This window comes from Aplysia californica, unplaced genomic scaffold, assembly GCF_000002075.1.
Source record: "Aplysia californica isolate F4 #8 unplaced genomic scaffold, AplCal3.0 scaffold01377, whole genome shotgun sequence".
Taxonomy (NCBI): domain Eukaryota; kingdom Metazoa; phylum Mollusca; class Gastropoda; order Aplysiida; family Aplysiidae; genus Aplysia; species Aplysia californica.
In genome coordinates, this window is record NW_004798647.1 from 60,431 (window position 1) to 72,364 (window position 11,934).

The following is an 11,934-nucleotide window of genomic DNA, read 5'->3' on the forward strand; positions in this document are numbered from 1 at the left end:
TGTGTGTGTTAGTTAATTGCCCACCATATATATGTGCATGCTATGTGTTTGTGTTTCAGGTTCACTCCCTGTTCTCCCTGCTGGGTCTGAGCCACGCGTTTGTCACCAACACTGGGAGGCTGGTGGGAGTGGTGGGGCTCAAGGAGGTGAGTGTGCTGTGTTCTATGTGTGTTGTGTTGTGTGTTCCATGTGTGTTGTGTGTTCTGTGTGTGTGTGTGTGTGTGTGTTGTGTGTGTGTTCTGTGTGTGCTGGGTCAGAGCCACGCGTTTTTCACCAACACTGGCAGGCTGGTGGGAGTGGTGGGGCTCAAGGAGGTGAGTGTGATGTGTTGCGTGTGTGTTCTATGTGTGTTCTATGTGTGTTGTCTGTTCTGTGTGTGTGTGTGTAGTGTTGTGTGTGTGTGTGTTCTGTGTGTGCTGGGTCAGAGCCACGCGTTTGTCACCAACTCTGGCAGGCTGGTGGGAATGGTGGGGCTCAAGGAGGTGAGTGTGCTGTGTTCTATGTGTGTTGTGTGTGTGTTCTATGTGTGTTGTGTTGTGTGTTCCATGTGTGTGTGTTCTATCTGCGTGTGCTGTGTGTGCTCTAAGTGTGCTGTGTGTTAGTTGTCATGTATGTGTGTTGTGCATGTGTGTGTGTTCTATGCGTGTCATGTGTGTGTGTTCTGTGTTCTCTCTGTTACTCTCTCTATCGCTCTTCCTCTTCCCCCCCCCCCCCCATTTTACCCCTTCCAGCTGCGAGTGGCCGTCCAAGGACAGATAGAGCTCCAGGAGAACGGGAAGAAGACGGTCAGCGACCCGAGCGTGGGGCAGGAGGAGGAGGAGGGGAGGGAGGAGGAGTCCACGGCACCCATCGACGATGCCCGTCTAGAGGTGGTGAGGGAACCCGCGCCCAGCACTGTGTACCGGCTACACAGCATCAACGCAGCTGACAGGAACAAGAACTCACAAGTCTAGGCGCGTCATTTCGTCAGCTGCGTTGACACAGAACATGCACAGGCTACATAGCATCAACGCAGGCAATAGGAACAAGAACTCACAGGTCTAGGCGCATCATTTCATCAGCTGCGTTAGCTGTGTTGACACGGAACACGTACAGTACTGTGTTTAAACTTCATTGTGTCAACGCAGGTGACAGGAACAAAAGTACAAGAACTCACGAGTCTAGACACATATCGTTAGCTGCGTTAACACTGACCTGCATCCAGTACTGTGTGTAAGCTTCATTGTACCAACGCAGGCGAGAAAAACAAGAGACATGAACTTGCGGGGTTTAGTTATGTGGTTTCATCAGCCAACCAGTAATTAACGTGATAAATGTGACCTGCGATGAATTGATCATTAATTAAAAACAAAACTGTCCCGTCTTGAAAATCAAAATCGATAGTTTGTGGCCTAGCTGGAAGTAACAGATCTAATGTGTTATCTCGTGAAAGGCCCCTGACTGACATAATGCTATAGATTTTGCTTTAATTTAAGTTTCCTTTGAAGAGCTTGGATGTTTCCATCAATTTTCCCCCCAAATTTCTCCTGTGTGAATGAGATGCCTGGATTCGCTTAATCGTTCCCACGAATCGGGGACACGATTGCCCATGTCTGACATACCGGCTTAACAAGAATTTAGATTCACTCAAACATACTCTTGCACAAGCACACTCTCACATGCACGCACGCAGGCGCACACTGGCTGATTGCTTGTGCACCTGCAGCCACAGTTTCTCTGTAGTCGGCGACAGCACAAGTCAGCCACAGCACAAATCAGCCACAGCACAAGCGCATGCTTTCATAACTGGCTACACTGTAGGGTGTTTGTTCACTTGTACCCAGAAGATTGGTCGTCATTTCTTTCATCTATTTATTTCGTCAGTCACCTTTTTCTCTTGATCATCTCACCACTCTGGAAATCTTACTTTTTTTCTGGTCACTTTCTCTGAAAAATCATCGTTTCTTCTGGCCAATTTACCTAAAAATCATCCTTTCCTCTGGTCATTCTTTTCTCTGGTCATTTTGCTGCCACCGTCCTTTTCTGTGGAAACCATCTGAAGCTATTCTCTGGTCATTCTGCTTAAAATCATCCTTTTATCTATCTGGTCATTTTTACTCGGAGTCATCCTTTTATTCTGCTTATTTCACCATCAGTGGTTCCAGCTTTTCTATGACAATCGTCTTTCTTACCACATGATTACCCTCTTCGGCCTCTGATAATTTCCTGACTCGCCTGTTTTTAATCCTTTTCTCATAAGCTCATAGAAGTCATTTTCTGATCAGGGCATTTCACCGATAGTCAAGGTTTTTTCAAATCTGGTCTCATTGAGTGGACTGTCAAGACTGACCACTTTCAGTGGACTTTGGGGGGGAATAACCATCTGATGCCTGATTTCCTTTGCTTTAAATATTATGTTTATGGTGTTGTATATATACGGTAAAATGAAACTGTAAATTTACATTAATTTATTAGCTGTATATTAGTATTATATATTTGGATGCAATTTTACTTTTGCTGAGATTCTCTGATATTTTTTATGTGTGTGACATTGGTGGTCTAGTGGTTAGGCTACTGGACTTACAGCCCTTAGGTTGTGGGTTCAAGTTCCAGTCGTGGCTCGATATTAAGGCCTTCGGAAAGACAATGTCTTTGCACAAAGGCTTCTCACTTCACCCAGGTGAGAATGCTTGAATGGGTACCCGGCTAAAGACGGGGGGGGGGGAAGAATCTTACCATTTTCTGTCCCGGTCGTTTTATGCAAGAAAAATTCTGAAATTATGCAAACTGAGCCCAAAAAAGTGAAATTATGCTATTCTGTTAATTTTGACAAAGAATGTAAAAGGAAAATAAATTAAGCACCAAAAAAAAAATCAAATTTTGCTAAATTATGCGGGGGTGCATATAAATATAACCTCGGGGACAGCATTTTGTTGGTGGCGGAGTGTTTGTAAAAAGGCAGCTTGCCCTGAATACTTCCCTGGAAGCTGAGAAAGTTTCCTGATATTACAGTTGTTTTGTTTTTTTATTCTTAAAATGTATTGGGTTTATTGGGTTGGGGTTGTTTTTTTGGAGTGGGGCAATTTTTTTTTTTTCTTTATTTTTGGCTTATACTTGTACTTGGATTTTGATTTTTTCTTTTGAAGTACCGGTGAATTTGTTGGAGAGAAAGTAAATGTGTGTCTGTTTGTGGTTCCTTTTATTTTGTGTGGAGTAATGACAGAGCGCTCAAGTCCTTCTTACATTCCTGAGGAACAAAACTGTTTTTATTTCTCATTTTATTCTCCCTGCACTGTGTGTACGTGTGTGCGGTGTCCTTCTTTCTCGTCATTGTGTTTTGTTGACGCTGTGTGGCTCCTGTCTGTCATTTCTACTTTCTGCATTCCATCATAGTGTGGGCTGTTTGTGGTTGATGGTGTGGTTTGCTCCTTCTTCCCTATCAAACATCTATCGTCCTTATCTCCCCTTCTTTCCTATCAAACATCTATCGTCCTTATCTCCCCTTCTTTCCTATCAAACATCTATCGTCCTTATCTCCCCTTCTTCCCTATCAAACATCTATCGTCCTTATCTCCCCTTCTTCCCTATCAAACATCTATCGTCCTTATCTCCCCTTCTTTCCTATCAAACATCTATCGTCCTTATCTCCCCTATCAAACATCTATCGTCCTTATCTCCCCTTCTTCCCTATCATACATCTGTCGTCCTTATCTCCCCTTCTTTCCTATCAAACATCTATCGTCCTTATCTCCCCTTCTTTCCTATCAAACATCTATCGTCCTTATCTCCCCTTCTTTCCTATCAAACATCTATCGTCCTTATCTCCCCTATCAAACATCTATCGTCCTTATCTCCCCTTCTTCCCTATCAAACATCTATCGTCCTTATCTCCCCTTCTTCCCTATCAAACATCTATCGTCCTTATCTCCCCTTCTTCTTTTTTATGTTTGTTATTCTCTTGTAACACCTCTAATCTACTGGCGCTCAAATGACCTTATGCAGTTGCGAGCGCCATAAAACCTCTACTAAAACAGGTGGTTGATGGGTGCTCTGGTGTGGTTTGCTCCTTCTTTCCTATCAAACATTTATCCTCCTGATTTCTCTTCTTTCATTTCCTTGTATGTTATTCTCTTGTAACACCTCTTAGCTTCCGCGCTCATGACTCGTATGAACGATATCTCAGACGCATCTGTTGTTAGTGCATTCTCTCTGCATGTTCATAGACGTGTTCTGTCTGTGTGTTCATAAATATGTTCTGTCTGTGTGTTCATAAATATGTTCTGTCTGTGTGTTCATAAGTATGTTCTGTCTGTGTGTTCATAGATATGTTGTCTGTGTGTTCATAAATATGTGTTCTGGTGTTCTGATCTTATGTAGTAAATAAATTGCATTCTCTCTGTGTGTTCATGAATGTGTTCTGTGTATGTGTTCTTGTGTAGTAAATGCTAACTTCTTGCGTGTTCGTAAATGCGTTCTGTGTGTACTTGGATAGTAATTGCATATATATCATGTTCTGTGTGTTCACCAATGCATTCTGTGCGTGTGTTCTGATGTAGTTATTGCGTTGTGTGTGTGTGTGTGTGCATACATATCTAGGTCTTGTATAGTATTGTGACACGACTAATGATCAAAGGTTTTCTCTGTATTGCAATGCATGAATCTTGTTGTTGTTATATATATAATATGTATATATATATAATATATGTCGATGTATTTCTCTATCTCTGATGCCATATCATGCACACAGTTCACTTTGTCATCAACGGGGATCAGAGTTTTGTTGGATTATCATTGTTCGGATATTTGCCTCGTGCACGAGTTTACTAATCTTTGTTTTAGCTTAATTCACCAAGAATTTGACAGATTTAGCTCCCCCCCCCCCCCCCCTTTCCATAATGGTTCATTTTTTCAACCCAAATCTACCAACAACTAGGGTTAGTTTTAGTGTGTAGGAGCCAATAATAATTTTGTAAAGTAAAGCCCATAGAGCCTACTTTTTAGTAAAGATATATATATATCATGACGTGGTGGAATCAGGCGCTCGTCAATTTTTTGGCTTTTAGGGTTATTGATGTCATCTTTACTTTACTTACTTACTTTTCCGATCCAGCGGCCATTTGGGAGATGATGTCATCTTAAAGCCTGTTCATTTACCTCCTTTTTGGTGAAAAAATATCCATCTATGTTGAATAGATGTCGAAATATTTGCAGTTGAAGAACGTCAGTGTCGCCTGGTTTCAGATGTAAAATTAGCGAAAAAATGGCCACCAAAGTTTGGTAACTTCCATAGCCTGGGAGTTCTTGGAAAATGAAAATTTGCATTTTTTGTGCCTTTAGTCAATAATCCTCACAAAAATGTGTTTTTAAAAGGACATGAAAGGTGTTGGGCCAAAAAAAAAAAGATTTTTTTTTAATGCCCTTTGGCCAAAAAATTGCCAATTTCTTTGATTTCATTATTTTGACGAGCGCCTGATTTCTCCACGCTGCCTCACATAATGGCTAAGTCACTTTTTACTTTCGGCGTAGGCTCTAAAAGATCATAAATATTTTACTCTCCATTTGACACAATTTAGGTCATTTATGCTGTACGATGTTCCTGCCAACTTGCCAGTTTGTTGCTCTCGTCCATGCAAATGTCTGTGATTTCGAAGTGCCTGATATCTAGAAGACATTATCTAGCAAGTGTTTTACCGTTCCATTCATAAAATATGATGGCTAATATCTATCATGTGTTTTACCGTTCCATTCATAAAATATATTGCTAAATGTGTTATTATAAGTTTTACTGTATATCACAGATTCACTGCATCTCATCTATGAGATATATATGAAATTAGACTCATCTTTTGGATAACTTACTTGAGTTGATGATATAGGCGTGAAACCCTTATATACCCTTACTTTACTTTTTTTTACACTTACGAAGTCAGGCCCAAAGAAACGTGGGGGGGGGGGGGGAGGGAAGGGTGGTGTTGGACAAATGGAACAGACATTTGGACCCTAGCAGTAACTAGCAATCTGATACAGAGATAATATGCAACTACGTTACAATCGTTATGGTTTTTGCACTTTCATCACATTCATGTTTGGGACCAGCTTTTCTCTGAGAATGTCTGTACAGTTTTCTTTTCAAATATTTTGATGGTCAGTAAATGCAATGTTTTTGTTTATGACCCCTCAGTAAATGCCATGTGTATTCAATAAATGCAATGTTTTTATTTATCATGGTTGATAAATGCAAATCTAATTCAATAAGTGCAAAGTTTTTGTTAGTGACGGTTGATAAGTGCAACGTTTATTCAATAAATGCAATATTTTTAATAGGGACATTCAAAAAATTATGAATGCAACATGATTCAATAAATACAATGTTTTTATTAGCGACGGCTGATAAATACAATGCTTCTGTTAGTGATGGTCAATGCAGCAATGTTTATTCAGTAAATGCAATGTTTCCCTAAGTGATGATGGATGAAGCAACGTTGCTGAGAATCAGGCTTGTGTTAGCGAGCTCTGTGATCTACATATATGTTAGGCAGCGTGGAGGAATCAGGCTCTCGTCAATTTTTGGGCATGTAAAGTTATTGGTATCATCGTAAAGCTTGTTCACTTGTCTTTATTTGGATGCAAAAAAATATCCATTTATCTTGAATACAAGTCGATATATTTGCAAAAGAAGGTGGGGGTCACCTGTTTTCAGATGTAAAATTAGTGAGAAAATGACCGTCAAAGATTAGTTATTTCCTTAGCTTAAGAGTCTGTGGTAACTGAAGGTTTACATTTTTTATGCCTTTAAATAACGCTTTTCAGAAAAATCCACACAAATGAGTTCTTTAATGGGCATGAAAGGTGTTGTGCCAAAAAAACAAAATTTGATAAAAATTCACAAACCTGCGGAAAAATGCAAGTTTCTTCACTTTGATTATTTTGACGAGAGCCTGATTCCACCATGCTGCCTCACATATGTATTGGTAATAAGACCATGAGTATTCTTTGGGACTTCCTGTCGTAATTCAGTGACGCTACTGGCAGGTCCTACTTCTTCTCTTTCCCTCTTTCGTTTCTGTCTGACTGATGTTCTTTTTCTTTCCCTGTTCTTTCTGTCTGTCCATCTGTCTGTCTGTTTTAGATATTTCGGTGGTGTTTCGCCCTTTTTTCCCCTGTTCTTTCTGTCTGTCTGTCTTGCTCTTTCCCTGCACTGAGTGACTGTACCCTGTCAAGTGTTTCTCTTTTACTCAAATTAACAAACGAAACAAACTCGTATAATTCCCTCTCGACCCATCTGACTCTGAGGCAGATGGTGTAGTCTGAAGTTCGTATTGAGTCTACTACTAGTGGTCACTGACTCTCCGTTGTGTGAACAACATTTTTGTTAGAAATACTCGCCATTCATGAAGAAAGATGTATTTTATTTCTATGTATGTCAATGTGGGTTTATGATGATGCGAACCTACGAATGACATGCACATGTGTACCTTCTACTTACGTGTTTGTTCGACTTTCCTCAAAATACTCAGTGGAACTTGGAGCTGTGATGGTTATTTGTTTGGGAGATTGATTTGATTCTTGTGGTTTTTTGGGGGGAAGGGGGTGGAGGCATCATTGAATCATCATGTGTTGTCAAGTCTTGTGTGTGGGCGAGGTCTATATGGGGGGAGGGGGGGGAGAGAGACCATCATCAAATCTTGTGTTCCAATTTCTTCAATTTAGCTTAGAGTATTATATAGCAACATCTATTTTTATATTTTAACCAGATACTTTTGACTTCGCTTTTAAGTTATGGGGGATAAAAATAGTTGGATTATTATAGTTGCAGAGATTGTGGTTGGATTATAGTTGTAGAGATTGTGGTTGGATTATAGTTGTAGAGATTGTGGTTGGATTATAGTTGCAGAGATTGTGGTTGGATTATAGTTGTAGAGATTGTGGTTGGATTATAGTTGTAGAGATTGTGGTTGGGTTATAGTTGCAGAGATTGTGGTTGGATTATAGTAGAGTCATAGTACAATATTTCTACCTGTGTTGAAGAGTGTCTGAGGTAACGACATGCCTACTTATTAGTGGGTGGTTGGAGGGCGCCTCTGGTGGGTCCTACTTATTTTTTTTTCCCTCTGCTGTTTCTGTTTGTCTCAGTCTTGCTTCTTCCCAACACTAAATGAGTGTTACTGTGTCAGTGTGCTTCTCTTGACTCAAATTCACATTCCTACTTTCTAGACAGGAACTTTTTAATTTGTTTGTTCAAGACCGTCCCCATCGTTTTATGCAAGAAAAATTCTGAAATTATGCAAACTGAGCCCAAAAATGTGAAATCATGCGTTTCTGTTAATTTCAACAAAGCATGATAAAGGAAAATAATCAGAAATTATGCATAAAATGATCAAATTTGGCTAAATTATGCGGGGTGCATAAAACCACAGGGACAGTCAAGATTGCGGGGAAATGTGTTGTCTCCCAGTGAACAGATGGGTCCTGTTTGTGGGTTCAAATTCACCGTCTGTTTCAAGTTACACATCAAATTTGGGGGAATTTTCTTTATTCAGTGTGGGTGGTTGGCGGGTGCTCTGGTGTGGTTTTGCTTCTTCTTTTCTATCAAACACCTGTCATCTTTATCTCCCCTCCTTCTTTTTTTGTGTTTGTTACTCTCTTGTAACACCTCTAATCTTCGGCACTTATAACCTTATTGTGTTGCGAGTGCCATAAAACACTTACTAAAACTAAACTAAAACTCTTTAATCAGTTATGTCAAATCTGAGCTGGAGTTGCCTGTGATAGCTTGATTTAACTGTGTGTAACCTCGTCTGTACTACGGGCTGTCTACAGAATGTCCCATCTGTGCGTGATGCTGTCAGTGTTGTCTAGCACGCACATGACGAAATTGATGGGAAGTGGACATTTTACATTATGTACAAATTGCTCTCTCTGTACATGGTTTAATTTTCAAAGAAAATACTTGTACATGTAGATCTAAAACAAAACAATTCAGGAACTGAAAATCTGTTCGCTTTGTGCATGTTTCCCTCTCTATGTATGTGTTTCGCCGTGTGCATGTTTTGCGATGTGCGTGTTTCGCTATATGTGCGTGTTCGCTCTGTGCATGTTCATCATTTACGTGTTTGCTACATGTTTTGCGATGTGCGTGTTTCGCTATATGTGCGTGTTCGCTCTGTGCATGTTCATCATGTACGTGTTGGCTACATGTTTTGCGATGTGCGTGTTTCGCTATATGTGCGTGTTTCGCTATATGTGCATGTTCGCTCTGTGCATGTTCATCATGCATGTGTTTGCTACATGTATGTTTCGCTATGTGTGTGTGTGCTGTCCGTGTACATTCCAGACTGTGTAGTGCACAGTTCTGGGTGGCCTTCTACGACGTACCAAAGATTTCTCTGTGCCGAGCAGGTCAAGGACTGGTGACCAAATGATTGTACCTGTTTTACCGTACCGACCCGTCCACTCAGTTTGACTAGTTAGTAGTTAGGAGGAGGCAGGCTACTACTTCTACTTCTCCCCCTGCTTGTCAAGGCCAAGCCTGGCTGGATGGGGATGGGGTTGAGGGGGGGGGGGGGGGGGGAGCTTCCCATCAAGAAGACAGGTGGACTAAAAAAAACTTCCCAATGTGGGAATCGAACTCAAGTCTTCTGAATGCAGTGACGGAGATGCTACCCTCTACACCTATATATATGCTAATGATCAGCCCTTCCCTGCGTGAAAAGCATGCAGAATTTACCAAAGATTTCGCTTTACAACAATGATGTCAGACGCATTATCTTGAGTTTTGTGACCTTATAATTGTGCTTGAAATGTCCCCAAACGTGTTGGTTGTTATTATTTTATCAGGTCTGTCGTTTTCACATCTCGTGGCTGTCGTTCATCTTTGTCTTATATGTCAAATCCTTTTTTGCATTTGTTATTCTCTTGTAACTCCTCTAATCTTGGGCACTTACATGTATGACTGTATTGTGTTGCAAGTGGCGTAAAACTCTTACTAAAACTTAACTAATAAATAACCAAAAAATTTTCTAAAAATTTTGACACATGACAACGTTGAATGACAGCCACGGTATAACATGTTGTACCTCTGCCTTGTTCCTTGAATGTGTTTGTTTCTTGTTGTTCCTCGGATTATTTGAAATACGCTATATTATTTACCCCGTTTCTTTTTCATGTTTATCTAATCTGAAGGTGAAGGCTTTTTGTCCATGTGCTGAGCCCAGTATTTTCAAAATTTTCGTCATTGCAGTTTCTTAACCCTATCCGTTTTCCCTGGGGTAATTTTGTACGCTCCGGGTTGTGTTCTTCACATTTTAGAATACTTCTAGTACGATCTCTTTGAAACTTTCAGTATTTCTCCAAAAAATCATTTTGACAGACTACTGTGCAAAGCGTACGTATTGGATTAACGAGTAAATATTCACTTTGAAAGTGGTGGCACAGAGTTCCCCACATCGTATGGATACAATAGTAAAACACAACGTATGGATATTCTTAACTGATTATTTGATATCTCAGGTTAGTGTGTTCCCAGTGCCATGTTCGATACGAGTGAGAGGGATGGTGGGGTGGGGGAGGGACAGGGCGGGGCTGTTTATAAGACAGCATTTGCTGTCAGTTTTAAATGTTTGGGACTGTCAGTTTGAGCTTTTCTTTTAATTTTTTTTTATCCCTGGGAGATGGGTTTTGATGTTTTGTTGTGGGCCTGGGTTTTGTTCACACTCATTAAGTATCAATCAGAAGGAAGGGTTGAGTATTGTTTTGTTTTTGTTTTTTCAACATCACTGTGTATCATTGAGAAGTAAGGGTTAACGTTTGGCTGTAAAGGGTATGGTGCTGGTACGTTCCGTTCATTTACGATGGGTCATCGTAGTTAACTTTTTTTTTGGTCCTTAATAAGTAGTTGGAGTTTTATTTTTTTTCATTTGGTGGTATTGACGTAGATCTACACGTTTTCAGTTGTCGTCACGGGCGCCCGGTGGTGTAGCTCTTCATTTGTTATCATGCTAGACCTCAGAGTAGATGGTCCTGGTTCGAGTCCCACTCTGCTGAGCATTCTTGAACTCTCCACATATATATTTCATTTGGTCTTATCAGAGACATATATATATATTATTAAATTCAGAGGGCCCACCTCTTAACTTAAATGAGAAGTTAAATGACTTTGTAGTTTGGTAGAGTTGTTAAACCCATACAGTATGCCTACATGATACAACTTCACTTACTTATTCTCGTTATTCATGAAAATCGTTTTATCATTGTAATACATGTATGTATTTTAATATAATATATATATATTTATATATATCACGTGTGTTAATGTGTTGTGTTCTAATAATAGATGAGATAATACATGTATGAACTATGCAAATGTCCACGTTGTCACACGTGGGTTGAGGGGGAGGAGGAGGAGGAGGTTGTTGGAACGAGACTTTGGACCATTCCCACCAGCCACCAGCACAGGAAGAATCTCTCATCATTCACGGGACTCATTCACTCACGGGGTCATGTAGAAATAATAATATACTCACTGGCTTATACACACGGACTTGGTGTTCAAAGTGTTCTCTTTTCTTTGTGTCTTCTCTTTTCTGTGTGTCTTCTCTTTTCTTTGTGTCTTCTCTTTTGGTTGTGTCTTCTCTTTTCTTTGTGTCTTCTCTTTTGGTTGTGTCTTCTATAAATTGGTTGTGTCTTCTCTTTTCTGTGTGTCTTCTCTTTTCTGTGTGTCTTCTCTTTTCTGTGTGTCTTCTCTTTTCTTTGTGTCTTCTCTTTTGGTTGTTTGTTTGTTTATTGTGCTGCTGATCTCCCCCGGGGCGGTGTCACTGACTGTAGTGTCTCTCTCAAGGCCATTCCCAAAGGGGGGACATTTCTCGTTCAAGCACAGTAGAATTGTAAATGGGCTGATTCATGTCACGCTCATAACTGTGCCTGATCTACAACAGGGAACTGCTGCTTTTTCTTTCC

General features: G+C 40.3%; 1 protein-coding gene across 1 annotated transcript in view; it reads left to right on the forward strand.

Annotated features, from left to right (window-relative positions):
- LOC101847854 (chloride channel protein 2) overlaps positions 1–2,832 on the forward strand; it is a gene marked incomplete in the record, with an annotated part of 25,205 nt that extends 22,373 nt beyond the window's left edge. The window contains 2 exon segments of the mRNA XM_035973536.1: positions 60–146; positions 732–2,832. Coding sequence (XP_035829429.1) covers positions 60–146; positions 732–953 — 309 coding nt within the window.
- Between the last annotated feature and the right edge of the window lie 9,102 nt (positions 2,833–11,934).